Raw genomic sequence first — 27,881 nt, forward strand, 5'->3', positions numbered from 1 at the left:
TCCAACGACGTCAGACAGCTTGCTCCTGAACCATCATCATGGCCCAATATTTTGCCTACAGGCCTCGTCGACCGACGAATAGATCCCCAGGGAAAGTCTCTGATGCGTCTCCAACCCTCTCTGAATTGGATATTCCTGCAGACAGCATCTACGTTTTCCCAAATCCATCCTCGATTCCAGCTAGTCCCGGTCAACCTTCGACCTTATCCGAATGGTCGGCAATAGAGTCGACATTCTCCTCGCCCTCACTTTCTGGGCTTTCCTCTATAGACGGGAGTCTGGTATCTGGTGCCTTGTCACCTTCATCGCCAGCCACCCCAGCGTTTCACGGTGAATCTGACGGTAGACGGGGATATGTAGACGCGACGCGACTCTCCGGACCTTCGCCGCGACGGACGTCGACTGCAGGTAACACGTCTGGCCCGCAGTGGTCGAGGCTGGAGAACTCGAGAGTCGAAGATCTCGTGCCAATATGGGACGCCCGATTGAGTGCCTTGGAGATGTCCGGGGAGCGTCCCCAGTCCACCACCCAACCGCGGCTCGACATCCCGCTTTTGTCGCTGTTCGCGTCATTGTTCTCTGTGGAGAAAAGTAGCCTGGACCTCCTCAACTCTTCTTCTTCAACGAGCTCTCTGTTTCCCGTTCCCCTTGATCCAAATGATGAGGATAGGGACGCTGCTCCTGATGACAGTGCGCACCACACCGCTCCCCATGGTGTCGAGAAACTGTTGCTTTCTCTAGAAGAGAGCAATTCGTTCATTCACAACCGCATCTCAATCGAAACGATGCCGTCTCCCCTTGAACTTGGGACTCGGTTACAAGAGTTGCACGAGGTGATCGTTGCTCTGATTGCGAAGAGCGGGAAAGTTATGTGGAATGTACTAGGAATCAAGACGTAGTTTGGGTACGTTATGTTCTCTGTTTGAAGCTCGATGTGCATGTTCATCTCACTTCATTGACCAGGCAACCATACTGGGTTTCTGAAGTAACCACGCCGACACGGCCATTGTATGCCCACCAGGGGCGAAGCACTCCCTTCGGGTTCACGATGGATTGCAAGGCACCGTCGCATTTACGGGCATTGCCTCCAATTTGTGGTCGGCCGCTGTGATGTCGTTCGAGGGTAACCGCTGGGCGGAAGCCGGATTTAGCACTCCAATTGCTCGGAAGCGCATTTCAGGGACTGTTATGTACCCAATGACCTAGAACGGCATAGTCTAGTAGTTATCTACTTAGTGTGCACCAGAAGCTTGATGCAGCGTCTGTGAATTTAATTTGCCGTTGTAGGGACTTTGCCCCGGCGTCTTAAAAGCAGTTCTGGCAATGCTGTGCAAATTCGCACGTGCCGTTGCTACTACGGACGGCGGCGAAAGGGTTTGTGTCAGGTTACTCACAATCGACGCTGGTCTTCCTCTCGCTACCACCAATATCTTTGGATTTCCTTCATCGTTGCTGTCTAAGGCCTGGGCGCTGCCTTGATATTCCAGCCCAGTTTGACTTCGATGGCTTTGGCAAGCTCAAGCCGGTTTGTCAAGTCCCTTGCACTTGATGTGGATTCACATATCTTACTTCGTACACTCAGATTGGCCGCTGAAACCGAACATACCTTGAGATTCAAGCGTACGTCTGCATAAAGCTCACCGCTTTCCACACATTTAAACAGCTTTGATAAATCCACACAGTTTTCAATGCTAGTGGTCTCGCGAAACGAGAATTGCTCAGTCTTCCCGACCCATTTGCGGTGCTTACGGTTGATGGAGAGCAGACGAGTACAACGAACATAGTCAGGAGGACCCTGAGTCCTGTGTGGAACGAGCAATTCGATGTGTATGTTCTGGCTATTTTGTCCCAACCTCCACCGCTCACAATGGCTTCTACAGCACTGTTCGTCCATCATCCATGATCGCAGTGCAGATATTCGACCATAGAAAGTTTAGAAAGCGGGATCAAGGTGTGTGACAGACAGGGTGTACAGGCGAAAAGCGCTCACCTCGTCTTCAAAAGGATTCCTTGGTGTTATCAACATCTCTGCTGCGGAGGCCATCAATATTGCGACCAACAGTGCAGGTGTTGTGCTGAATAAAGAGCTGACAATGTCCAGCAACAATTTGCCTGTCTATGGAAAGATATCCTTCAGCATTGCTTACGCCAATGGTCCGCCAATGCAATCCCAATCTCACACTGCGACACCCCAGCCCAACCAATACCAACAACAACCCGCCCCTGCTATGCAACAGCAACCCGAGCATGTACAACAACCCACCGTCCCTCAGATACCCAATCCTGCTCCTATGCAGCGGCCCCACACCGCGTCAGAGGATTCCAACCGTCAAGCTTTCGGTCCACATCCGGGTCCCAGCCTGCACCACTCGGCCAGTCATACCCATTTGAACGCGAGCGCAAATGCTCCCTCAAGGATGGAGATGCCGGTTCCGAGACCCGTGTCCACAAGCGCTGTTCCCCAACGTCTAACCGACGACGAGCAAGGGAACCCACTACCTGCTGGATGGGAACGCCGCCTTGATCCGCAAGGTCGAACCTATTACGTCGACCATAATACCCGCACGACACACTGGCATCGCCCTAATCAATACGGGCAGGTTCCTGCTACTCGACCCCAATCGCAACAGCCGACACAAGGTCCTTCCAGAAATCAGAGTGTGGTCGCTACCCCAGTGGCCACCACCCCGGCAGGACAAACGCAGAATGCGTTCCCTGATATCCCCCTACCGCTGGGATGGGAAGAGCGGAGGACGCCAGAAGGGCGTCCCTATTTTGTTGACCATCACACGAGGACGACTACATGGAACGACCCTCGAGTTAACCGACAGAATCAAACCGTTGTCCCTCGCCAATCTATCAACGTAAATCTGGGCCCCCTGCCCTCCGGATGGGAGATGCGATTAACCTCCACGGGACGAGTGTACTTTGTGGACCACAACACTCGAACCACTTCCTGGGACGACCCTCGATTACCGACCAATGTCGACGACAATGCGCCGCAGTACAAGCGAGACTACAGGCGCAAGGTCGTGTATTTCCGCAGCCAACCCAAGATGCGGGTGTTGCCTGGCAAATGCGAGATCAAAGTTCGCCGAAACAGGGTTATGGAGGACAGTTACAGTGCGATTATGGCGCAGACTGGTGAGGACTTGAAGCGGAGGTTGATGGTCAGCTTCGATGGTGAGGATGGTTTGGATTATGGCGGTGTGTCAAGGTGCGTGTGTTTTCGTCCGAGATACTTGTAGCTGGTATGCTGAATTCTTGTTGTAGAGAATGGTTCTTCTTGCTCTCGCACGAAATCTTCAATCCTAGTTACGGATTGTTCGAATATTCCACACACGACAACTACACCCTCCAAATCAATCCGGCTTCTGGGATTAACCCAGATCATCTTAGCTACTTCAAGTTCATCGGGCGCGTAGTGGGGCTTGCAATTTTCCACCGGCGATTCCTCGACGCCTACTTTGTGCCAAGTTTCTACAAGATGATTCTTGGGAAGCCGATGACATTGAACGATTTGGAAGCAGTCAATGCGGAATTACACAGGTCGTTGAAATGGATGTTGTAAGTGCTGAACCTGAAGTATGTTTGTCCAAGCTAATGGCCTGTAAAGGGAGAACGACATCACCGATGTCCTGTACGAAACCTTCTCCCTCACCGAGGAACGGTTTGGAGAGATGGTTACCATCGAGTTGAAACCTGGTGGGGAGGATATCCCTGTAACGGAGGAAAACAAGAAGGAATACGTCGACCTGGTTGTCGAGTATCGAATTTCGAGGCGTATCAAGGAACAATTCGACGCCTTTATGGATGGGTTGTTGGAATTGATTCCTCGGGACCTCATTAACGTCTTCGACGAGCGTGAGCTAGAGTTGTTGATTGGAGGAATGTCCGAAATTGATATGTGTGTGGTCATGCGCTCCATTCTTCTCCGTCCACTGATGACACGATTATTAGGGATGACTGGAGCAAGTTTACCGACTACCGAGGGTATGAGAAGACGGACCAGGTCATTGAGTGGTTCTGGCAGTGTATTCGATCATGGCCTGCGGAGAAGAAGGCACGGCTACTGCAGTTCACGACCGGCACATCTCGCGTACCGGTCAACGGATTCAAGGACCTCCAAGGGTCTGATGGGCCTAGACGGTTTACCATCGAAAAGTCGGGGGATCCCTCTGGTCTTCCCCGGAGCCACACTTGCTTCAATCGACTGGACCTACCTCCCTACGAGGATTACGAAAGCTTAGAACAAAAGCTTTCGTTTGCTATCGAGTGCGTATCCCTTCCCTCGTGACTCACTTCCTGCTAATGTAAATTTCCAGGGAAACGGAAGGTTTCGGGCAGGAGTAGACAGCCTTTTCCCTCTCCCCCATTCCCTGCTTTCTCTTCACCCCGAGCTTGCTTGTGTTGTACACATATGTATTGATTTTCCGCTGTGTGTTTTGTATCTGCTCGTTTTCCTTCACGACAGTTGTACCATCTAGCATTATTATCTAGTACACGACGACTATCTAATTTACAGGATCTATTCGAAACGTAACTAGCGCCTGGGCAGTGGGTTGGGCGTTCTCTGTGGCTGACCCGAAGGGTCCGTGCACCGTGGGAAAGCGCTTCGCTCTTTAAGACTTAGACTCCTTGACTTGTGACTGCGACAACGACGACAGTCTCGAACCCTTTTCCCTTTTCTTTCCTTCATTATCTGGCTACACTCTTAAAAGATCGATACAGACTATTTGCCAGGCTTTTCTCCGCTGCCTCGAACCTCATGACATTTGCAATGGAAACTCCAACGTCGTGCACCACGACGGTGCTCGCTGACTTGGATCCCGATTCCCTCAGGGCAAAAGCCTTGTCGACCCTCAGAGCTAAAAGAAAACGACCAGCAGCTCAACTACCGATTATTTCTCTTCCATCAAGGCCCATACATCAAGCCGATGCCATGCAACTCGATTACGGCCAGGACGATTCCTCTCCACCTTCCGTTCAACAGTCTCAGGAGAAACCAGCGGCTGTTGTTACCCAAGAACCGACAGCGAAACCCGACGTTGATGTTTCAATGCGTGAGGAAGGTGAAATAAGTGACGAAGAGGAGGAACCGGCGCCAAAGCCTCCGCATCGGACAACAGCTGCAATTGCTGCTCAAGACTCTTTTAAATATTCGATAGGGTCGAAACCTTCGCTGTTGGACCGGCTCACAGACCCACAACCACAACCACCGCCACCTCACATGGTCCATGGCCTTCCCCGTAAACCTGTTACATCGGCGCTACCCCCTCGTCCACCGCCTACCCAACCGCGTTCAGCCCTACAAATCAGCGAAGAACAAGTGCGGCCAAATCTTCACAGTACGTCTAGTAAAGTCAAGAGTGAAGAGAACCTTCTAATATATTTGTTCAGTGACTCAAGCGGAGTACGACAAGGCCAAGGATATCATTCTCGATCTATTGGGATGGGGTGTTCCCCCTCATTATTTGGTGGACTGTGGATTGACGCGGGAGATGGTATTCTACGTTTTCAATGAACTCAATTTACGACTACCTTCCAACCTCGACACCACCGGATTGATGCCGTATTCGCCTGAAACCATTCACACTTTCTCCGTCGTCCCCCCGGGACCTTCGCGACCGCCTGTTCCAGCCTCCCCTGCGCAACCATCGCCCGTCAGCCGCAAACCCGAGGGACCTTCTCCTATAGAATCTGTCGCGACGCTTTCGCTACCCGCCACTCCTACTCCTGCTCAGCAAAAACACCTGGACGAGGTGGAGAGTCTGAAAAAGCAGGAGTTAATGGCTCGTAAACAAGCGCTAGCCAGTCGCCGGAGGCGACCCGTCGCTCAGCCTGCTGAGAAGCTCGTCCCGATAGAGAACACCCCCGATGCATCGGTAACAGCAGCCGAAGACTTCCTCAAGTCTATAACGCCCACGGGTCGTGTTCCTCCGTCGCCTATGGACCTTGTCGCCGATTCGCGTGTGCCTTCCTCTCCCTCAGAGCAAACCGGAAAGGGCGCGTCGTTTACGCCTTCGCCCGCAGTTCTAGAACCTCCCCCATCTTCTACCGAGTCCGTCACGACAACCTTTAACAAAACGATGCGGTTGTCCCCGCGTCAGAGCTCTGTCCCTGAGAAGTCCCCGACGACCGATCGCCCGCCCCCCACACCTCAGTATCCCGTTCGCAAAGCCACAAGGCGTCCCGTTGCTTCCGACTTCGTAGACCTCGACGGACATGCTCGATCCATAACCAGGGCGAGTAGTCACGATGGCGCTCAAAGCACCTACAACCAACAGCCCCCTCGGAGCGCGACCAGCTTCATCAGCAATGTTCGCCCTGTCAGATGTGTGATCGATTTGAGTGACAGTGAGTCTGAGGAGGAGGAAGCCCCCGTACCACCACAGAAACGGCATAATGGGATGAAGTCGTCATCTGCTACCCCTTCGATCAGCACTGCGATGCTGGAGGAGAAGGAGCGGGAAATTCAGCGGATGCGAGAAGAAATTGCTAAACGCGAGCAGGAGAGCCTGTTAAAAAAACTTGGGGTGCGTTTTCCTTCCCCCTCTCTGCAGGTACATCCTCTGAACACATTATTTTAGTTGAAATCCGGGCCAGTAGCTTCTAATGGACACTCGCCAGCGCCTTCGACCTCAGTTCCAACACCCGGCGCAGCCATCCCTACGCCACCCCCGCCGACGGCCAATGAATCTCCGACAGTCTCCTCAACCCAACCGCCTCGTATGAAAACCTATCGTCATCGTCCTCCACCTACCACCACTGACAACACCTTCAGCTGGGACCTCCACGGCAACGCCTTCCGTATCCCAAGCAGAAACATGTTTGTGCCCCTTTCCCAGCCCGCTTAATACCATGCTCTGAATGTATGTCCACTAGCATCCGACATGGGCCAGATGATGGAAGTGGATCCAGTGAAAGAAGGCAAGTCCATTCCTTGGTGCCTGGTTAATTAATCTGACTGACGTCTGTGATTTCTTCAATGCGTCACTGTCATCATTATCGCCTAAAGAAGGAAAGATGAATGGAATCAGTGAAGCGGCAAGGCTCCTCCACCCTTTGACGGTTTCCTTTTCTTAACCATCGTTTGTTTGCTGACCATTTAGGCAGCCCAGGGCGTCAACCAACAAGACATCCAGGAACCAGTAGCAATGGAGACGGATGGTGATGCGACATCAGTGCAGGTCCGTCGTGCCTTCCAAGTTGTTCTCTCTCACATATGATGTTTACGCATGCACTACTTAATCGTTCGCTGACATCGAATTTAGCGTCACGAGACGGAGATCGACGGCACCGCATGCAACAAGGAGCCAGACATTGCGACGCACGGCGACTCTGGGTTTTTCAGGCCATACAGCTCTCTGTTCGCGTCGTACCCTACGCTCCGTTTAGGTCTAGGCGGCAACCCCGGCGCCAACTCGATTGCTCCCCTTGACGGTGGTGATGTATCATCATCTCCTTCTTTTGAACATTCATTATTACCTGACCTGCAAGCGTTGAGGGCCGCTGCTTTAATCAAGCAGCTGGATCCTGAGAGACAAATCTGTCAGTTCGAAGTCCCCGGTGGCGGAATATGCCGCGACGCCAAATGCGATGACCTCCACCTCAGTCGTCTTCATAATGCAGAAATGGTTGATCCTGACGGTACGTTTACGATTGCCTCGTCTCGTGAAGCACACAGTTAGTGCCCGTGCTCAACAACTTACCTTGTCTGTTATACTTTTTTGCCTTTTGTGATAGATCACGATGTTGCTGCGCTTCTGTGCAGCACTGGTGGTCTGCCACCGTTGGACAAAGTACTTTCTGCTCTCCAAGATGCTCGACTCAAGGATACGACCTCAACGCTTGAAACTCGAGTCGCCCGGGTTATGCAATCACTCCGACATCCGGGACCATGGGCTCCTCCTTCGACATGATAGCGGCTTTGGTCGACACTGGGCAACGCACCATACAATACGGATTTGAAGATGAGGTCCAAGTTCAGCTACGATTACATGGTGCTACTGAGAGAAGATTCCGAAGATACTCGTGGATACGTCAAGATTCTTGGAACTCGTCTCCAGCCTCGTTCGACACCGATAGAGGAGCATTCAGAAATACCTACCGTGACCCTGGACCCTCCTGGATGTACAAGCCATTCATCGGTGTGCTTTTCCTTTCTAGGCCTAGGGCGAACGTCGGGACGCTTTACTCGATTGTCAAGATCGATACCCGTGGGTGGATGGGAGGCAGGCACCACCTGAAGAGCGCGTAGGCGCCATCACTCAGCCCTGTAGCCTACTCGGAAGATTATATGCAGCTGCCTGCACTGTCTTCCAGTTAGACTACTTGCGTCGCTGTTGTGAGCCAGTGGGCCCACCTTGCCTGAAACTTAGTGGGGTCGCACTGGGACCGACCGTCCTTACTTTCGCTTTCTTAAATGCAATCTTTTTGTGCTTAGTATCTTTCAATATCTGACACCTTTAGAGCTTTGTCAATGTTATCGTGCTTTCTATCGTGGTACCAGACAACGTCGGGCACTTGCTGAAGGGGGGATCTCCACACTTCCAGAGGCGGCCATGCCTGTGATATCGTGAGTTCGTCATCCTTCACTTCGCATGGCATACTGGATCCAAAAGGGAGGTGGACGATCATCATTACCCGTTTAAATTTGGGGTTCCAATCACGTAGAAGGCCATTCACGCCAGATTGTTATCGAGGGTGTTTTGTGGCTTGCATGTCGGGAAGAGGTGGCATCGTGATTCGGAACCAAAGCAAAACACAATGGCTGCACGAAGCCCAAACAGATATGGAATGAGGTAACGATTCAACATGATACACTGCCTTGCGGGTTGAAAATAGACTTTCCGTTACCAATCCGTGTGGTTTCTGTGATCATGGGGTTGGTGGGTACTATCTAAAGTAGGTGCGTACTTAGCTGCAGGCGTACCTTGCGTTGGAAACGGAGAGCTCGGAAAGTAAGGGAATCCCAAACTCGTCGTCTACGGGGGTTGCTACACTCGAGATACACTGCGTTATCTTTGCGCTCCATGCTTGTGCTTTCAGGCTTGAGGGATAGTCTCTGATAGGAAAGCGCACCCCTTTTGCTGAGTAGGAAGGGGGTGAGCCTATCGCCGGATGACCGGAAGATTTAGATATCGAACACTTTATTATTCTGTGAAGGCGGATGACAACATGGCGCAATGATAAGGCTGAGCAGAACAAGGAAAGCTATAACGGCGGCAAAGGCAGCGTCCGCCACCACCTCCTAGTTGCCCTCGCCCTTGGCCAAGCTCCTAAATTGCGTGTAGCCTAAATGACAAAATCAGCCACTAAAATTCTACAAACTTCACGTGGCGGAGGTGTGATACTTGTGCATAGGAGGTGGAATTATCCCCCACCTCCGATTGAATGGACTCATGGTGTCATCACCGTCAACTATTAATGGCAGTCGACATTTTGGTGAAATGGTTTGCTAAATGGAATAGAGACGGAAGCAAATTGAGCATCCCCATCAGAACTAAACGTCGGTGGCTTGATCAACACAACGAGCTTGTTCGCAGTCTTGTTTGAAGACTTTCGTCCTCGTCGTTGGATGAGCGGCACGGTGACGAGTGACGCGTGGTGATGACAGTGGGCGACAGCTGGACTGCGAGTCGGTTACCTGGGTAAGGACGGCGAGATCATGGTATCCGACAGTTTGTTGCACGAGAGGTTCGGATTCGATTGCACAGAATTCATGGTCGTGGAAGAGCGTTCGCCATGGCTCGTCAGCCTCGAGGAGTTTGATATAGACACTTATTGACCCCTCTGAGATGTTCTCGCGAGGGATAGATGTGCTCGACATGAACACCGAACAACAAGGTTTCATGAAGCGTCCACCGACTAGTAGATGTAGACTTCACACGTCGCAGCTCACCAAACCCTTGCAACCCTTGCACTAAATCACTTGTCTCCATGCGTTCGCCGAAGAATCTGAGACTGCTTGGCTGAATTGGCTGAATGTTACTGTTAACGGTGACTTCTCTAGAATACGACGCTTCGAGACGACTGGTACTTGCCCACTTTCTAGTTATCGCCATGATAGTAAACGTGCGGGGTGCTTCTTGTCTTCGTGATGACGGGGTTGAAATTGTTACCAATGGACGGGTGTTCGGCCTTCAAGCTATCCGGAAAGAAGAACACCAAATCGAGAGAGAGAGAAGCACGGGTTTCTATCCGGTTCTTTCCTTCTCAAAGACATGGCCGGGGGTGTCGCATCATTAGGCCCACTATACCAACAAAGAGTCCACGTTCCGCCCACTACGTTTGACCGGTACGTATGACTACGCATCAACGTTACCACCTCCAAATTGAGGGCTCAACTCAACATTTGCTCCCCATAGCAAGCATCCCCGTGCTGCCCAATCCTCCTGGAAGGCCGATGGGGTGTGGCCTGCAATCGTCCCACTTAACAGAGCCCTTGCTAGTGTCACTCTCCGTCCTGCCAGGTGAGATATGTCGTATTTTTACCCCAAGTAGATGACCCACTGCTCAAATGGGCGCCCCATTTTTGAGGCGTTTAAACAGCTTTACAGCATCTCTGTTTCAGGGTATACAAACCATCCGGCGATCTATCTCCTCGTTTCATGATTGTTGTGGTCAGACCAGACCTCACCAAAAGGTACCTTTAAATCAGGACCCACCGCAGCTGCCCTTCGGGTTTTTTGACTAATAGCAGGGTGGTCACGGCCGTTGCCTGTCCCGACACCGAGTCCAGTCAGGACAAGCCGAGAAGGCTTGGGAGATGACGATCAGTGCTACACGTACTATGTAAGTTATGGAGGGCTGGCAGCAATTATAAGCATGACTCATCCTCTTATCATCGTACCTTTCCGCAGGTGGCTGGCACGCGCCCACTGACACATGAAGTCCGTCCAAGGGTTTGAAATTGTTGACATGCGGGAGGGGAGTTAAGACGAACACACAATCTTCCACGAGACCTCGGATTGAGGTACGAACACAATGAATGGTGAATTTATGAATGTGAGGAGATATAGACGGCGACAGAAACACATATCTTATCTCGACCGCTGTTGCCCAGGTCAGGGCAACGTGTGGCCTCATGACGTCGTACAGCCTACAAAAGGCATAATCGTGTACGTATTCGGACGCCGCGATGCCAATTCGTGAACGAAGGAACCCTGCTTCGATTCCTAGATCACAATGAGGCCGGTCTTCGAAATCCCGATTAGGGTGGTGATCGTGCAACTTCGTGCAAGCACTCGCAGACTTCTTTGCGTGATTCAGGGCAAGGGCAACGGAGTGCGTACATGGTGGAAGAGGGGTGGACAAGGATCGAAAGTTTTCAGGGCCAGTGGAAGCCAAATTTTGGAGAGAGTGGTGCGTACGTATTGGGGAGCGGGGGGTATTCGGCGGACAGGATCACTGACAAGGACACGGTGTTGACAGTTCAAGGGCCAGGGAAAGTGTGAACCCGAAGAAGTCGCAGAAATGAGAACCCGTGAGCAGGCGGCTTGTCAAGAGTTTAAAATGTTACGGTATTTATTTGTGGTGGTAACGGTGTTATAAAGCTATCTATTTAGGTTCTTTGACGCTTCGTTGCGGAGTCTGACCTCAGTTCGACCTCGTGAGCTCAATAAAGATTATATTTTACCTCCAGGGGTTGCCAGGTAAATAATAGCGCTGAAAACGTCGATTGGAACGGGAGTTTGCTGGGCGCCTATGTATGGCGATGTCGTTTTGTCTCCGACGTCCATGGCAGGTGTGGGTAAAACCTGTTGTTCTAGGTGAAATCATCAGCGCTCATCTGATGGTAGACAGCGAAATTGGTTCAAAGCCTCAGGGCGGTCAAGACAACGACAAAAGGGGTTGAGATGGTGATGCATATCGATGTCATTGGATCAAGCTTTCCCATTTTTGCACAACGCTAGCTTCCGGGGCTCAGTTTGCGAGTCTCTCAGGCGGGATATGGAAAACTTAAAATCGGATAAAGAGTGTGGGCGATGACTCGACATGGCGGTCAGGAGGACGTGGGGTGCCGATGAGGAGCTACATTGCGGGTATGTCCGAACCCGGTAGATCGGGCCCGGCATGCAACGGAAAGGTACCTGGAAGCATTCAAGTTGGCAATGGCAACCACAGGGCTCTGCCGCCCCACCATGTGAATCCAGGAAGGGATCTGTATTCTTGGAATTGGGAGGAGCAGGAAAACGTTGCGAAAGACGAGAGGAGTCTTATTTTGGAGCTATGAGTGACTAAGGCAATCACAATTAACGGACGTGGCCGACAGAAGATTTCGCGCAATCAGCATGGAAGAGGGGGTGGAGAGGAGCTATTCGCGTGGGAGCAAGCTCCGGGACTGCGCCGAACGGATGAATGAAGCCGGCGCCCGATTTGGAAGGGCCATTTTGGGGTCTAGGGCGGAGCCGGTCCAGATTTATCTCATTAGTTGCCTTTTCTGGAGAGTACCTGGGACGCGATAGAGGTAATTAAGAGTGTATATAGGTGTGAAATCGCACGCGATAAGGGCAGGGAAGTTGAGTGAATCGTCTGGAGGGGAAGGGCATCGGTTGGGCAGAGGGATTGGAGGTGAGACACAAGGCAGTGCGTGCCTGTGACAGGAGTGACAGGTGTGTGACATGTGTGACGAGATTATGCTTGGCGTGAGAAGTTTGGTCTCTTGTGGCTTGCTTTGCTGCCCTCAAAAACAGAGTCCTGATCAACTTTCCCTTTTCGCCCTCTCTGCAATTCCTTTTCCGGCCAGACTCCGTAACCACTCCTCCTCTTTTCGTCCACAACCCATATCCCGTCTCACTCCGCCGCAAGCCAAAACGTCGTCCTACACTCAAGCCTCCTACCCCGTACGTGTTTTTTTTTCTCTTGTCCTCGCTGCCCGAGACGTCCTGCGCGACCCTTGTTTTTCAATACCGCGATATCTTTTGGTTACGGTTCTCATATCTCGACGTGCTCAGACAATGCAACAGAACCCTACCTCGCCCTCGATGCGGAAGAGGCAGCGGACCCTCGACATGCACTCCGGCAACGCCAACCCTGTAGACCAGCATCCTCCGCCCCAGAGCGGCGGTCCAGTCCCCGAGGACGCGTTCATCAACGATCACGATGCAGCCGACAGCGCGGGCGAGGAGGATGAGGACGAGGACAAGCCCAAGTCGGACAAGAAGGCTGGTCGAAGAAAGATTAAAATCGAGTTCATCCAGGACAAGTCGAGGCGCCATATCACGTTCTCCAAAAGGAAGGCTGGTATGTCTCACACCCTTCACTACCCATGCCTGCTTCCTCACATGCCTATTTACAGGTATTATGAAAAAGGTAATTCCTATTCCCAATTTGTGCGACCTCAAAACTTAGTCAAAACTTTAGGCATACGAGTTGTCGACATTGACTGGCACTCAAGTCCTTCTACTCGTCGTGTCCGAGACTGGTCTGGTATATACTTTCACCACCGCGAAGCTCCAACCCCTCGTCACCCAGCCCGAAGGCAAGAACCTTATTCAAGCTTGCCTCAACGCCCCTCATGGATCCCTCCCATCGAGCATGCCTGTCGGGCCACCCATTGGGCGCACCTCGGGGCCCATGATCCCTCCGGTTCCACCCCCACCCAGCAATCTCCCCGGCGGTCTCTCCATCGGTAGCCAGAACCCGGGAAACCTTTCCAAGGACGATGCTGACGATGACCACGACGACGACGCTGCCACTCATGGTGGACGCCCCAACGCTGGCGATAAACGTCGTCGCCGTGCTTCCTCCACAACGGGTCCTCCACCAGGCAGTGCTGGTAGTCGCGGGCAGACATCTCCTCATTCCCCCAATGCGGCTGTACCTCCTCCGCTCAACATCCCTCCTGGATCTCAGCCAGGATCCCAACAACACTCCTCGCACCAACAAAGCAACGCTCAATCACAAATCGCGCTCGGATCCCCCACCTCCCCTCAGCAACAGCACACCCAGGTGCCCGCCTCATCCACCCAGTACTCTTCTGGTTCGTATGGACACCATCCCGGCCAACAGCCGGCACACCACCAGCAACACGATGCTGGAATGTACTCGGGTCATATGATGTCCCCCGGAGCCTACTCTTATCCTCCACCAGGAGGTCCTAACGCTCAGGGGGGACCAGGCCAGCAGCAGCTTGGTGGTCTTGCCGCAGCTGCTGCGTCACATGGCCACTGGGGTCAAGCTCCACAGCAGCCAGTTGGCCAGAGTGGCCACTATGGCAGGAGATAATAGAGCGGGACTTGCACAGCGCTTTCATTCCCCCTTTCTCTCTTTACTGGTGTTCCCGATCGCTCGTACTCACGTCCCCATTCCAAGTTCTTCTGTTTATGTCCTCTCTATCCATATGCTATCCTCTTCCTCGCTTTGCGTGTTGGTCGAAGTAGTTTCCGTTCTGTTACGAGTCAACTGTATCAACCAATCCCCATCTGCTTTCCTTTCTCTTCAGTCACGATTTCCGTCTCTTTTTTATGATTTCCTCGATGCGATCGATACAGTAGTAATGCAGGGCAATGATGATTCAAGTACAATTGTATCACTACGCTTTTATAGCATATGTAACTTTCTTAGTTTCCTGTACTCCTTTGGGAGCCCAGCTTTACGATTTACATTGGCTGGGTTTCGTTCCTCCAGCGATAATGGATAGCCCTGTGTATATAAAATGTACTGTCTCAATACGTGACGTAGAATGAATGTATACCCGAATGACGACCTGGCCAACAAACCCCTCTCGTCCGTCGAGGAGTCGATGAGCGACCCACTTTCGTCCTCATCCCATTTCACTTACTCTTTCCTTTTTGTGCGGTGGGACCTACATGGGTCTACTCCCTGTGGTTAAACTCGATTCGGACAGCCATGTAACCGCCACGCGAGAGCGGAAGCACCCTCAACGATCGATGGGGAGTAAGGTACCATAAAAGTCCAAAGCGCCCGAGAAACCAAGAATGGTTCACGGTTTCGAGGGATGATGATGATGATGATTGGCGAACGAACTGAGCCAGTGATTTTTAGCTCGCCTTCCAGTTTTGTCACTGACGTCCATTTCGAGGTTGAGCATCGTGCAAGCAACAAAGGGGCCGGCGGGATGATGATGATCGACAACGATGGTTGAACTGAAGGGGAAAGACTTTCCTGGCTTTACTCGATATGGATGGGGGTAACACATCGGTTTCCGAGCTGTTTGCGACGGTTACGCTAGCCTGAGCTACGGTTCGCCTGGCGCTTGGAGCTGAGTACTTCGTTGACTGGCCAGCCATGCCTAGATAGACATGGGCAAGGTCTTTCAAGTTGTGTTCAAGTCTTCATATGTCTAGTCTTTGGAAACTCTGACCAACTTCCCCAGTGGAGGGCGCGGTTCAACTTCGCAAGAGACACCAATATACGGAGACGTGCACCGAAGCTGAGCCATTCTAGTACTTTCGAAATGTCACCAGGGGCAAGGTCGATTGATATATCTCTGTGTGCATAGATTTGTTTCAAGGGTACGACAAGGGCCTCTGGCGTGAGTCCCAGCCAGCCATCATGGGCTCGTGAAGGGAAAGAAGAACCCATACCAGGCGATCGCGACATAATGGCGAGCGCTTAACGCTGTAACACCATGAGTCACGAAGTTGTAAGTGCATCCAAAGGGTGTTTCATTAATTCATTCTTTGGCCTTCCGCCATTCTTGTTGCTGGGTTCCATCACGAAGAAGCAATGACTGTAGACTGGGTGACTATCATTGACATTAAACCCGACGACAGTCGCCGTCGAATCATCTCTGAAGAGTTTCTCTAATCCATAAGATACTAGTGCGCGTGGAATCGACTTACTTCTCGCAACCTCCATCATGGGCTAGACAATATCATGGCTTCCTTTCCCACTCTGCTTGATTCTAATCCGAGCATACGGTCGTGGAGGGGGGTACCACAGAGTAACACTCGGCCCATAAAACTCTGGGCAACACGAAGTCCCAAGCGCGCGTTAGAAGAGAAGGCAGGAAGGATGTGCCTTCTCGCTTTCTATCAATTTATGACCATATATGGTGCTCAGGCTTCCAGGTCGCCCTGATCTCCAGAGAAAAGAAGGAGTATAATGCGCGTGAGGATGTTGGGTCAAACAACCCGTGACACGCGTGAAGCCGTAATTATCTGTTCTTCGGAGGGGTTCTCTGCTTCTATGGCGAAGTCACCTTAGGAAGATAGCGGAAGAAACGGATCGAAGCCTTGTTTGAGGTGCTGCTTATTTGTCAGATAAAGTGAGTGAAAAATGAGATTGCGGAGGGGGAGAAGAAGGGGGTCGCCTAAAGCCGGGCTTGGTATGAGGTGGGTTCTTTGTAGGTACCCCTTTTGGACATCCGGTATCTTCCCTCAAACCCACATACAATCATGTGGATTTGCCTCCGCTCAATATACACAGCTAATTCCCTTACCTCTGCCTTGGTTTTCATCACCTCGAATATAGATAGCGACTGGTCATGAGACGAGGCTCGTTTGAATCCAAGAAGAGTTCTGGGTGTTCGGACTGACGGCACACTTGGAATTCTCCTGCTGCGCTTCAAGGGCACGGGGTTGTGTGTAAGAATGTCATTGGTCGATTGGAATACTCGTGGCTCCCTTCAAGCTTCTCAGTAGTGCGGCGTGAACACCCCGTTTGAGGATAGTTTGGGGTATGGTTGTCTGATCTACATTATGGCGCTTATCTCCTCAGAAGCTGTCTAGCTCAGCCTAGCCAGTGCCCATCTGTGGCAGCGGCAACGATTTCTCTCTGATTCTCTGCGGGCAAGAAAAGGACTTCCATTTTGGTCAGCAATCGGAGCGTGCGGCACAGTTGCCTTACCTCGTCACCGCCGTCTCTGGCCTTCCATCGATATCCCAGACCAGGGGACTCGATCTTACTTCAAGTGAACGGTGATAGCCTGAAGAAGCGGTCAATGAGCCCGTCGTATATGTGACGACAGAATAATGGGGTCTGTTTTCAAGCCATCACCTTATCAACACACTGCAGATGTGCTGTGCTAAGTCTGTTCATCACATCGCTTAAAGTTGTACTAATACCAGTCACAGTGGACCCGAGTTCTCCTTCTGGGCCCAAGTCTGGATGCGCAGGACAGCCCATACCGCTTTACACCTCTGCACCGTGCATGTTCTTGACGTAGAATCTAATATTGATATATCATGTTGTATATATCCTCCATTTTGCATGTCCTGATGTATCCAAAGCCCTGTCTATGGTGCTGTTTTTTATACTACTAGGTAGACAAGAAATGTCCCAGGGAGTGTGCTCCAGTGGTCCTCTTTCGGAACCACAATATATTATTTGTGTGAGATGTGATGTGTGGGCAAATTGACACTGGGTTTTGACCTCCAATCCTCAATTCTGATTCACGACACAACAGACTCGGCAAGAGAGAACGACTGTGCCGTGGGATTCCCGTGCGGCTGAAATGATCCGCTGGTGATTCCATCGTTCGATGCGTTGGTGCTTCAATCCTCTCGACTTACCCTGCCTTCAAATGCGGATCATCCGCCGGTCTAACTCACCAGGGATGGACAATGGTCCCGTATCCAGTCTCTGGAGTAGCTTCCTCTGCACCACCCAAGAGCGTTCTACTGATGCCAAAAGGTTTGGTTGTCACCAGCCGGACAATCCTGAACGTTTCAGCGGCCAACAATCTCGATAAACAAAAACAAAGGACAAAGTACTGCGATCAATTGTCAAAGCGGCTCGATCCCGAGTGGCATTGGTCGTCTCGCAGCAATTGGCCAATCGCTCTCCTCTGGGCGACAATGCGAATTCGAGGACGAAACGCATGTATAGACACAGACGTGCACCGACATCTCTACTGTCCTTCGGAAACATGCCTTGTGTCTGCGTGGAAGAATCCAAAGCGGGTTATGCATGTTTGACTGGGCCGCGTTTGATGCCACAAGTGGGCTGCGCCACGCGCGTCTCACCGACGGACAATGGACAAAGCATAGCGCCCTTAGGTCCAAGCCACCTTAACTACCGATATGGAAATGGTTGGTTTCGAGGACCCTGAGCCTCTTAAGCAGCAATTTTCCAACCTGGACTGGTTTTTCTCCGACCACCACTATCTATTACGACCATGGCCAGTGCTCTGCCCAGGCGCGGCACATTTCCGCATTCAACTTCCCCACAACGTACTCAATCGTCGACTTCACCCAAGAATCGTCAGTCGACCGGTCAAGTTGGCGTCACTGCAACCCTCGCCGAGCTCTCCGGAAAGGTTAACCTCAACTCGAGGGCATGGGCGAAATACTCGAATAGGACCCATAGCGTCCATACCTCTGATGCTCTACCTTCGGGGTCCCAGGACGATATCACTGGTCAGGCTCTATTTCTACGATCTCGATTTCCGGCAATATACACGACTTTGGAGCTCTTGACTCGCTCTGAGGGTCGCAATGATTTTGACTCTTTTCGCGGGGTCGCATCCGCCTTCTACACTATCTACATCAACACGTTCGAGGAGCTCAAAAGATTCTCCCAGGAAGTCCCGAAATCCCAAGAGCTTTTAGACTGCTTGGAATCGGGCGCGAGTATTGGGAGGCTTTTCAAAGCATCGATTGAGATTCTCGAGGAACAAGGTCGATCTATCTCGAATCCCTTCGATGCTTTATCACAGCAAGCACACTTCTGTGTGAAGAGGCTCGAGATCATCTACAGAAAGCTTCAGCTCACCCCCGACTACGACATAAACAAGGACCTACCCGGTCTACCCTCGCAGGGAACCGTGCAAGGTTCGAGGCCAACGCTGCGACCCAATGTCGCTCGCACCATGCAGCCGTCTGTTCAGGCGCCCGTTTCCAAATCACTCCCCACCAGACACACGCGACAATCATCCACGGAAACCAACACCTCTGCGCGAACTCATCCAGCTCAGAGCTCCAGGGATTCCTCGTCGACTTTCGTCGCGTCATCTCTGGGCCACTCCCGTTCGCCATCTACGGACACCAGGGCTTCGTCGACCTCCAGCCTTCGTCGGGGCATGCTTGGAGTGCAGCCTACAGCATCTTCTTCGAAGCTCAGACTTGCGGCCGGGAAAGCTGTAGACGCAATGTCCAAATTGAGAAGTAGGAATCAATCGACGGCTACTCTTTCCGAGACCATGGCTGGTCCGGAAATACCTCATTACCTCGCCAATATTGAAGACGTCGAGGACATGGACGACCTTTGTTATCGTAACCGCCGATCCTATTCTAGGGACTCTACCCTCTCCATCGACGAAGAAGTCCTCCGGACATTCGAAACCGCTCAACGACCGACTTCAGTGGCCTACGACCCTGCAGGAAAACCACACGCCGCCAGTATCCATTCTCTTATCACGATCCTCACCACGCGACAGAAAGACCTTACCATCTATCTCCAAACCCTCAGCACCCTTTTTTCGTCCTTCCGGCTGTTCACGACCCCGCGACAACTGTTCGAGGTTTTGATTAACCGCTTCGAAGAGACAGGCCCTGACGTCGTGGACAAGCAGCAAGCGTTCCTATGGGTCGCCGAAACGCGTCGAATTCGCAACCGAGTCGTCAAGATTTTCACCTATTGGCTGGATCAACATTACGACTCGGTCCACGATACGGATATCGTCGAAGAGATTTCCCATTACTTCGAGGCCCCCATTATGACGGAACTGGTTCATTCAGATGTCCTTGCCGAGCTTATCAAGAAGATTCGTGCAATCGAGGCCCCAACACCAAACCCGACACCCACACAAGCTACCTTCCAGCCGAAGAGGAGGGTTCTGCGAACATTCGCCCCCCGGAAGACTATTTTGCCCAACGAAGAGTTCTTTGTACAGATCATGACTTACAACCACCCGCGGGCCCGGAAGGAGTTTGCACAGCAACTCACAATCGCCATGTCCGACATGTACAGCCGTATCACTGCTCTTGGTATGTTGAAGTTTCTCTTGCTGAAGCCAGAGGAGAGGCGCGCTATGGAGGCGAGTAGGGAATGTCAAAGCAAGGAAATACGTGACATTCTCGCCGTCCAGGACATGGAAGATGGCCTGAGCATGTGGGTCACGTATACCATCGTGAAGCAACAAGAGCGGCAACAACGTGTCGACCTGATTGTATTTTTCCTCGATGTTGCAATGGTACGTTCAGTTCTGACCTCTCATATTGGAAAGCATTATTCATTTTACTTCACAGTACCTATTAAACCATCGCGACTTTAGCAGTTGCTATTGCATCTACAGTGGCGTGGCCCATTCAGCCATTGAGCAAATGAAGGAGACTGTGGTGGTGAGTTTCGTCCTTTTAGTTCTCAATCGCGACATTCCTTGCTGATATATGGCCCCAGTGCGTCCCTAAGGACAGCAAAGCACAATACCACAAGTTGAAGGATTTCTTTCGGCAAGAAGACAACTACTCCCATGTTCGCCAGGCGATGAAAATCGTCGGAACCCCAATGGTCCCTCTTCTAGGCGAGTAGTTCGACTCTTTTTGTTAACAGCTTGGTTTCTGACACCAGTGTTAGCCCCCCTCAAACACGACGTCGGTCGTTCACCAGCATTTGGAAAGAAGACTGTCAACATTACTACAGAAGGGACCAACGAGGATAAGGAACTGATCAACCTTCGGTACTATGGCGTGCTCACCAAAGAGGCGGATAGTAAGCTCTCTTCCTTGCGACGTTTTCCTACCTGACGCTGAACTCGATGTTTTAGGTCTCAAGCGACAGCCCCCTTACAAGTTCCAACCTGACGAGACCTTCCAGGTGTGGCTGTTTAGCCACCTTCGTCGGTTCCTTGACGCCAACGAACGTCTGCCATTCCACGTACAATTCAAATTCCATGCCCGAGGGTAAGTCTTATCAATTCATCTAGATCATATATGGTATTGAAGTTGCTTATAGGAGAAAGCGCGAGGCCAAGAATCCTGATCTGGCCTTTGTATCGGCCGACCAGCTAACCCCGTGGCATTTTGTTCCCAAGAGCAAGGGTAAACCTGAGTTCAATCAAAAAGGACTCGCTTTACTCGATGCGAAGGAACTGTCTGTGTCTGCAACCATTCTTCAGCGTTCCCTCTCCGACCTGTACTCGTTCTCCAAGTTGACCAGGAAAACGAAGAAGTCTTGATGGCCAGGTCCACCACAAGTACCAGTAACGACCTCTGAATCTATACTCTACACTCGTTGAACATTCTCTTTCGCAATCCTCACCTGTATTTTTAGTTGAATTGGCAAGCCACATCCACGCTCATTAAGCTTTTTGACCAATCTCTCTAACGACGTTCACGCTCTCTACGTTGATCCAGTTTCTCCTTTCAACACTCCGTCGCATCTCCTAGAGGGCCAATCCACTGTAGCAATTATTAGTATAGCCGTTGTTGTATATCCCGAATTGATAGTGAATTTCCCTTCTCAGTCAGGGTATCTGTGCTGAATTCGAGGCCGGTGCTGCGTTGAGGAATGCGTAGCGAAGACATATGACATAGAGGGCATGAGATAATGGCATGAAGTGTGATGTATAATGTCAAGTAGTACTTTGCTTAAGCACGAGCAGCCTCGATTCTCCTTCGAGCAACCTGTCGGCGGTTCAGGCTGCTTAGTGATGTGGTGGCGACCTTGTCGGTGGCCTTCTTGACCTCAACATCGGGAGCGGAGAGGATGATTTCGACGTGGCAGGGGTGACCCTGGTAAGGGTTGATTCGACCGTGCGCTCGGTAGGTGCGGCGGCGGGTTTTCTAAACGGAACGCAGTGAGTCTCTTCAGGAATAGATATCACGGCTCATCGCGACGTACGGGAGCCTGTTGCACAACGATGTTCTTGATAACAAGACCCTCAACATCGATGTTCTTAGCGTCCGCGTTGGACTCGGCGTTCTTGAGCAGACGGGTAATGAATTTGATGGACTTCTCGGGCCAGCGACCTATACACTCGGTAAATCTCCTGTCGATTCAAAAAAGTTACAATATGGCGCACCTTTAGTGGTCTTGAACTCCTTAGCCTGACCCGTTCGTCCAATACCGCCAGCAAATCGTCGGAAGGGGATCACACGCTTGTGGTCCTTGACATCGGAAAGGTAGGCATACGCCTTCTGGAGCTCAAGACCTGCGGTTTCCTAGATCAGTCTCCCAAATTCACTATTTCCAACTAATCAGGACTTCTAACCAGTGAGAGCGGCCGCCACTTCGCGCATGTTCTTGAAGTGAGTGCGCAAGTACTCGCCGCGTGCGCGGGAGGCTATAGAACCAGGAAATTTCAGCATTGGGGTTGCAGATGGACGGACAGAGGCGATTCTCACTCTTTTCGGGGTTGGTGGCAAGAGCGGCAGCAGCGTAGCGTACTGTAGCATAGGTTCGACATCAGAGACCACTTCGGCACGACGACGGACAGCGAGGACGTACCCATTTTGAGTCTTGAGGATGGCGGCCGCGTTATCGACAACAATGGGCAGCGTTTGGTGTTTGGATTACATAATGGTGGCTTGGGTACTGTACAGTTACTGATGGCCGTCGCCGGATCTGATGTCATTCAAACTCCCAATTCTGAGCGCCTCTCCCTTTTCTAGACTTTGAACCATGAAAACGAATTTTACAGATATACAGGGAAGGAATGTACATGACTACGAAGCAAAACCGACTATCCTACTTCTGGGCTCTAAACTGAATGCTGGTTTGTCCTCTGTTTTTGCAGTAACCGTTCGCGGAGGCGGGCTGCTAATTCCGTCGTCGCCATCCGACTCGTCACTCTCGCCATGTCTGCTCGGCAGTCGACCGAACACGCTATGTCGAAGAGGATCGACCTTGGGTGGTTGGTGGCTTGGAGAAGACTCGAGCTTTTTCGCAGCATCATCAAAGGCGGCTCTCAGTTCTGGGTTAAGTTCAAGATTGAACAGATCGACGATGTAGCGCCGAACAGGGAACCGATATCGTTGTGTCGAGATGATATGGAGAGCGCGGTAAAACATTTCCGGCGATTGGAACGCGGCCTTGCTCTCGCTTTTGACCTTCAACCGTGCTAGTGAACGAGAGGCAGCATTTGCGATTACAGTGTTCGCGAGGTTCTGGATGGCAGTGATGATCTCGATTTCGTGATCGGCCGTTGGGGGCAAGAGTCGTGGTTCGCGCGATATTGGAACCTTTGGCACCCAAGGGGCAATCTGAAGGGAGAGGTCAGGCCAAAGGGAGGCGGCGGCTGGGAGACAACTCACTGAGAGGAATCGGTCAACATCGGCAGGGATACATATTCCGGTTGGGAAGCCCAGTGGAGACAGCGTTGACTCCCAGTGGTAGTCGTCGAGGATTTCAGCACCTTGCGACGTACACGAGATCAGTCCGAGAACGAAGAAACATGTTCTGTAGATACCGATTAGTTGAGGCTATCACATCAAAGCCCGGAAGAACACACCCTCTAACTGAAGGAATGGGCGATCGTTCCAGGATCTCAAGTACCGCCGGGATAACTTCCTCCTCTTCCAGGAAGTGCAGACCGCCTTCCGTAGCGCCAACATTACCCTACAAGGAGTGCTCAGTACCAGCCCAGGCTCCATTAACACCAAACTTACCACAGCCCAAAGAATGCTCTTCAACTTCATAATAAGATCCGGGTCTTCACTCTCATGACTATGTTGACGAATGAACTGAGCGAAATCACTGAAATGTCCTTTTTCTTGAAGAATTTGGCATCCTAATTCCGTCTTCGACATTTCACCATAGAAATGGGGTGGGACAGTTCCATCGAACGCCCTAGCATTTCAACAAGGTCAGCAAAACTCGGAAAGATAATGAGAGCTTTGACTTACAACAAGTCGTCATCGTCGTCTTGATTTGATCCTGCGCTAAACACCTTGGCCAAAAAGACCTCCACCTGTACAACGTAATAGATGTTGCGTTCCTGTAAGAAAAGTGTCAGCGACGCAAATTGCACATCGAAGACCCAAGACTGACATTAAACCAAATATCCATCTCCCTATCAATATATCCAGCATCATAGAGGTATCTGAATCCCATAGGCGTCGACATGAATTTAAGCAAGAGCGGATGGCCGATTTCCCCCAGGTGGTCCATCGTAGGCTGCATTTCCACTAGAAGCTGGAGAATCTCCTTGGACTCGCAAGCTTCTTCCAAAAAATGTACCGCAAGTTCGCACACTTCGGTGGCTGGATCATAAAGTTGGGTGAGCAGTAATCGTAGAGTCCAGGCGTTTGCAGTCGGAGAGTTGCGAATCAACAACCCGAGATGTCGAGTAGCATAGAGTCGAATATGCTGAGGGAATTGAATGAGCTAAGGAAAGGGACAAAAAGGTCCAGGATGATTATTCACCTTGTAGCTCGACGTCAATGCCTTGGACAAGACAATCCTGGAATGACCGTCACTGAAAAGAACATCAATTTCCAGTCAAGGCGAAAGGTCGGTAAAGCGCACATGCTATAATCCAAGTTGTCAACGATGCCTTTGATCAGGTCCTCTCTGCTTCGGAGTTCACTGAGATGGTAGAACGCAGTGAAGATCTTGAACTTCTCCAGCAACTCGATCCCGTCTTTATACTTGCTCAGTGTTCCCAGCATTTCGAGGTATCCATAGGTCAGCGTGTCCGCCACCCTCTTCTTCGAGAAGATGGGATCCGTCTCCGAGCCACCGTTGAACTTGCAGGGGGGAGTCAGCATGGCGAAAATCGAGTAGTCGACCAGATGCACTTACAGGGTCAAGTTGGGCAAACGCCCTTGTGATTTGCGACAGAAGCTGATCTTCTGTCGAGAGATACTTCACTCCCTCCGCGGTAGCCATTAAAGTGTTCATAAGCGAGCAGCCCAACCGTACCCAACGGGTATTCAGCTAAACAAGGGCATCCTTAGCTCAAGCATTGCAGTCATGCTAAAAGAGACACTCACCTTTGTCCGCTTCATATCAGAAAAACGGCGGTTGAAGGGTAGGTAGAAAGACATCAAACGACGAATAAAACGCGAAACGCGCGTGGCTTCTTCCATGCGTTTCGGCGATAGCAGTGGCCCTTCGATGAGAGCCTGGAGAGCTTCGAAGTTCCACTTAGTATGGTCCTTCGTCAAGATGACCTAAATAGTCCACAAGTCAGCACTGAACCCCACCATTGCTCCTGCCACCCGTGCCTACCTGCGTCTCCAGCATCGCGGTCTGGAACGTCTTGTCATCCATCTGCATACTCATCTTCAACTTGGCCTGCTCTACGTGTCTCTGGCCCCGTCGAACAGCATCCTCCACTGAGTTGGCCCGTGGCCGAGGGTTGTTTTTCATATTGTTGGTTTCAAGCCGGGCTTTATTCCGGTTGAAACTGTCGATGGCTGAGACAGCAGATGTGCCCACTATACGATGTTCTTTGTTTGCATAGTCGGTAGCCATGGCAAAGATTTGAGGGATCGCCTAGAGGTGAACGGTACTGGGTTGATTGTCTGCTGGGAACATGTGAAGCCATTACGTACCTGAATCTTCCCGGCAACAGATAGAGGAAGAACACGATTGCTCATGGCAAGTATTTCCGCCATCAGGAGCGTAGCTTTGCGAGAGAGATTGGTGCCCATTGTGGTCTCCTCCATCATGGATGTTAAAGCCTGCATAGAAAATCAGTTTGGGTTCTTTCAGAATGCATAGAGTACTGACATCGCAAAGACCGGCATTCGTCAATATCACCACCAGGAGAGCAAGGTACTGATCTGTGAGCTTAAGTGTTTGGTGCGGTCGATCAGGATTCTCCGGTTCCTTTTGCTGATTTTGGTGTCTGCTCCTTCGTCGATACACTGGCAAAGCCGGTTAGAACAAGCAAACGCATAGCCGAATGTTTGTACGCACTCGTTAGCCTTCGTCCATCAATGAATGTCTTGTACCATTCTGGAGTCTTGATGTTCAGTAGGTCGAAAAACATGTCAAGGATCACGTCCTATTTCTCTGCCTGAGTTTGTCATCCTCGAGAAGGGGAAAATCAAACCTACTCTGGTCTCAAGAGATGGTATCCGCAGGGTGTCGACCAAAGATCGGATTGCTCGCATATCGTCGAGACAGAAATACATTAAACCTGTAGCAGTTTGGCGCCAACTCGATCTAGCCGCACTGTCGGTACTCACCACTCCATGTTCGTAACATGAGCTGGACGACCTTTGCACATGCCTTAATCTTGTCTCGTTGGTCAGGACCCTTTCCATACGCATCGGTTATTGCAGAGAGCGCCAACTAGACACTGGGGTCAGTAAACAAGAATGAACGCGGAACCATGAGATACGGTACCTCCAGGTCTGTTCCTACACACAAGTAAACTCTGGTACGTGGGGAATCCACGATGTGCAAGAAAGCAGAAGCTATGATCGGGGTAAGCTCGCTCGGGCCCTCTCCAAGGACATGTAGCAAAACTTTGAATCCTCCAGAGCGTACCAACAACTCGATATCCATGAGAACTAACATTCGAATGAATAAGCACGAATTCGGTCTGAATAATAATAATAATCATTCGACTTACGGATTTCCGTTAACGTCTGTATACATATCGGGCGGAATGGGTCTTCGGGGTGCTCGGCGACGGCAATGATGGCTCGCATGACCACTTCAGATAACTGAACGTTGCCCATACTGACATTGGTAGCGATTGATCCATCTCGGTGGGTTGTGCTGACTTCGATGATTGTTCGAATTAATTTCAAGGCTTGCTCCTTTTCTTGGGCATGTTTATTATCTCGCTGCAGCGACCTAATGATGTTGAGACGGGTAGAAATGGACTGTAAAGAAGGGTGCTTACTTGACAAAGTACCAGTCAAGTGACCTTCCGAGCTGGGTGACTGCTTCGCTATCGACGAGAGCTTGCCTGATCAGTCGGTACGCTACCGCACGGCAATGTTTTGAGCATTTGTCCGCCAAACAAGGTTCGACCCTGGCGGATGAGTCAACATCACGAGAAGAAGGTTACAGATAATCTGTGCTAACGTTTTGAGGAGATCACTGGTTTTCAGCTCGTATCGAACTCGTAGATGCCTTCGCAATATGTCTGTGAGCTTGTTCATCAAGGAAACGCGTCTGCGATCCGTTTCTATAGCTTCAGCCGTCTTCATATCTCCTGATGAAGACGATTCGCCTTTACTGGAGCCTGATGAACTTTGGGTGATGGAATCCAATTCGCGTAGACATGTAATCGCGTTCTGGAGTGCGGTCCTGAAGTCCTCACCGCCTATCGCTTGATTCAGTCAGCTCGCAATGTATCAAGGCCTGATTGATACGCACTCTTTTCGTCCGTGTCTTTCCCATTCCGCAGGTTTGAAACACTAGCCTTGGCTTGCAGCTTTTGTTGCGCGGCGGCTGTCGCCTGCTGTTTTGACCGCGATGATTCTGTGTTCCTGGGTAAGCGGTCGTATATACGAGTCAAAAAGCTGTCTAATCACGTAAATCAATGTGTTTCTGGATAGCTTCAATCTTGTTATTGGCCATATCCAACTCTGATTCGACTTGCTGGCGAACCGAGGACTGTGGAAAGGAATATTAAGGGGGCGGGACAACGGTTGTGCAACGACAGAGAGACCTACAGCTAATTGCATATCCAAGAGGTTCTCGGCGCCTTCCTTAATCCGGTTCTGCAGCACGAGGTGTTCATTGAGGATTGCTAGCTGTGGGATTTCGGAGAAGTCAGCTCCTGGAGGGCAGGTGGACAGTCGAAAGGGATTGTGCTGACCTGCTCGGTGGGATCCCTTCCTTCGAGCTCAGTCCTTGCGATACCTGTAGCGTGGTCGACGACGCTGCTCCCGTTCACCAGGGTGACACCGCTGGGCGCTGACGTCGTCAGATGGGATATGGTTCCGGAAGCGGGCATTGTGAATTTCCTAGTTGTATGTGAATTGGACTAGGCACACGATCTTGGGTTGTATATCGCTCGCGTTTGAGGCAAGAACGTGAGATTGGATAGTGTGGGCGGGTTA

At 51.2% G+C, this 27,881-nt stretch overlaps 10 protein-coding genes across 10 annotated transcripts; 8 read left to right on the top strand and 2 right to left on the bottom strand.

Moving 5' to 3' along the window:
• Positions 1 to 38: 38 nt before the first annotated feature.
• Positions 39 to 899, top strand: CC1G_07155 (hypothetical protein; the record flags this gene model as incomplete). The annotated part of the gene is made up of 1 exon (XM_001835679.1): positions 39 to 899. One exon carries the CDS (start codon positions 39 to 41, stop codon positions 897 to 899), a length of 861 nt encoding a protein of 286 aa, XP_001835731.1.
• A 603-nt stretch (positions 900 to 1,502) lies between these two features.
• Positions 1,503 to 4,543, top strand: CC1G_07156 (ubiquitin-protein ligase; the record flags this gene model as incomplete). Its single annotated transcript, XM_001835680.2, has 8 exons — positions 1,503 to 1,620; positions 1,683 to 1,827; positions 1,881 to 1,951; positions 2,005 to 3,217; positions 3,274 to 3,567; positions 3,617 to 3,907; positions 3,961 to 4,275; positions 4,326 to 4,543. The coding sequence occupies 8 exons, from the start codon at positions 1,503 to 1,505 to the stop codon at positions 4,351 to 4,353; spliced, it is 2,475 nt and encodes an 824-aa protein (XP_001835732.2). The 3' UTR covers positions 4,354 to 4,543.
• A 399-nt stretch (positions 4,544 to 4,942) lies between these two features.
• On the top strand, positions 4,943 to 6,857 carry CC1G_14985 (hypothetical protein; the record flags this gene model as incomplete). The annotated part of the gene is made up of 3 exons (XM_002910608.1): positions 4,943 to 5,348; positions 5,401 to 6,536; positions 6,591 to 6,857. 3 exons carry the CDS (start codon positions 4,943 to 4,945, stop codon positions 6,855 to 6,857), a joined length of 1,809 nt encoding a protein of 602 aa, XP_002910654.1.
• Positions 6,858 to 6,893: 36 nt separating this feature from the next.
• Positions 6,894 to 7,922, top strand: CC1G_14986 (hypothetical protein; the record flags this gene model as incomplete). Its single annotated transcript, XM_002910609.1, has 4 exons — positions 6,894 to 6,953; positions 7,113 to 7,190; positions 7,275 to 7,650; positions 7,747 to 7,922. The coding sequence occupies 4 exons, from the start codon at positions 6,894 to 6,896 to the stop codon at positions 7,920 to 7,922; spliced, it is 690 nt and encodes a 229-aa protein (XP_002910655.1).
• A 1,583-nt stretch (positions 7,923 to 9,505) lies between these two features.
• Positions 9,506 to 9,832, bottom strand: CC1G_14987 (hypothetical protein; the record flags this gene model as incomplete). The annotated part of the gene is made up of 1 exon (XM_002910610.1): positions 9,506 to 9,832. The coding sequence occupies one exon, from the start codon at positions 9,830 to 9,832 to the stop codon at positions 9,506 to 9,508; it is 327 nt and encodes a 108-aa protein (XP_002910656.1).
• A 394-nt stretch (positions 9,833 to 10,226) lies between these two features.
• Positions 10,227 to 10,887, top strand: CC1G_07158 (hypothetical protein; the record flags this gene model as incomplete). The annotated part of the gene is made up of 5 exons (XM_001835682.2): positions 10,227 to 10,300; positions 10,371 to 10,413; positions 10,455 to 10,475; positions 10,706 to 10,797; positions 10,866 to 10,887. The coding sequence occupies 5 exons, from the start codon at positions 10,227 to 10,229 to the stop codon at positions 10,885 to 10,887; spliced, it is 252 nt and encodes an 83-aa protein (XP_001835734.2).
• Positions 10,888 to 11,190: 303 nt separating this feature from the next.
• CC1G_07159 (hypothetical protein) lies at positions 11,191 to 12,363 on the top strand (the record flags this gene model as incomplete). The annotated part of the gene is made up of 6 exons (XM_001835683.2): positions 11,191 to 11,367; positions 11,437 to 11,488; positions 11,630 to 11,657; positions 11,825 to 11,864; positions 11,981 to 12,047; positions 12,278 to 12,363. The coding sequence occupies 6 exons, from the start codon at positions 11,191 to 11,193 to the stop codon at positions 12,361 to 12,363; spliced, it is 450 nt and encodes a 149-aa protein (XP_001835735.2).
• Positions 12,364 to 12,962: 599 nt separating this feature from the next.
• CC1G_07160 (MCMA) lies at positions 12,963 to 14,649 on the top strand (the record flags this gene model as incomplete). The annotated part of the gene is made up of 3 exons (XM_001835684.2): positions 12,963 to 13,248; positions 13,304 to 13,317; positions 13,369 to 14,649. 3 exons carry the CDS (start codon positions 12,963 to 12,965, stop codon positions 14,230 to 14,232), a joined length of 1,164 nt encoding a protein of 387 aa, XP_001835736.2. The 3' UTR covers positions 14,233 to 14,649.
• A 3,439-nt stretch (positions 14,650 to 18,088) lies between these two features.
• Positions 18,089 to 21,088, top strand: CC1G_07161 (hypothetical protein; the record flags this gene model as incomplete). The annotated part of the gene is made up of 7 exons (XM_001835685.2): positions 18,089 to 20,104; positions 20,160 to 20,252; positions 20,311 to 20,438; positions 20,488 to 20,504; positions 20,554 to 20,622; positions 20,678 to 20,813; positions 20,866 to 21,088. 7 exons carry the CDS (start codon positions 18,089 to 18,091, stop codon positions 21,086 to 21,088), a joined length of 2,682 nt encoding a protein of 893 aa, XP_001835737.2.
• A 333-nt stretch (positions 21,089 to 21,421) lies between these two features.
• On the bottom strand, positions 21,422 to 27,775 carry CC1G_14988 (ste16; the record flags this gene model as incomplete). Its single annotated transcript, XM_002910611.1, has 29 exons — positions 21,422 to 21,695; positions 21,754 to 21,881; positions 21,935 to 22,063; positions 22,124 to 22,195; positions 22,257 to 22,298; positions 22,604 to 23,114; positions 23,166 to 23,310; positions 23,363 to 23,469; positions 23,520 to 23,700; positions 23,757 to 23,848; positions 23,902 to 24,219; positions 24,277 to 24,328; positions 24,379 to 24,599; positions 24,655 to 24,789; positions 24,846 to 25,025; positions 25,084 to 25,350; positions 25,410 to 25,538; positions 25,588 to 25,724; positions 25,777 to 25,864; positions 25,917 to 25,999; positions 26,049 to 26,154; positions 26,209 to 26,375; positions 26,438 to 26,664; positions 26,714 to 26,845; positions 26,899 to 27,139; positions 27,193 to 27,297; positions 27,351 to 27,432; positions 27,492 to 27,572; positions 27,638 to 27,775. 29 exons carry the CDS (start codon positions 27,773 to 27,775, stop codon positions 21,501 to 21,503), a joined length of 4,491 nt encoding a protein of 1,496 aa, XP_002910657.1. The 3' UTR covers positions 21,422 to 21,500.
• Positions 27,776 to 27,881: the final 106 nt, after the last annotated feature.

Source organism: Coprinopsis cinerea (assembly GCF_000182895.1).
Source record: "Coprinopsis cinerea okayama7#130 chromosome 8 map unlocalized cont3.8, whole genome shotgun sequence".
Classification (NCBI taxonomy): Eukaryota; Fungi; Basidiomycota; class Agaricomycetes; order Agaricales; family Psathyrellaceae; genus Coprinopsis; species Coprinopsis cinerea.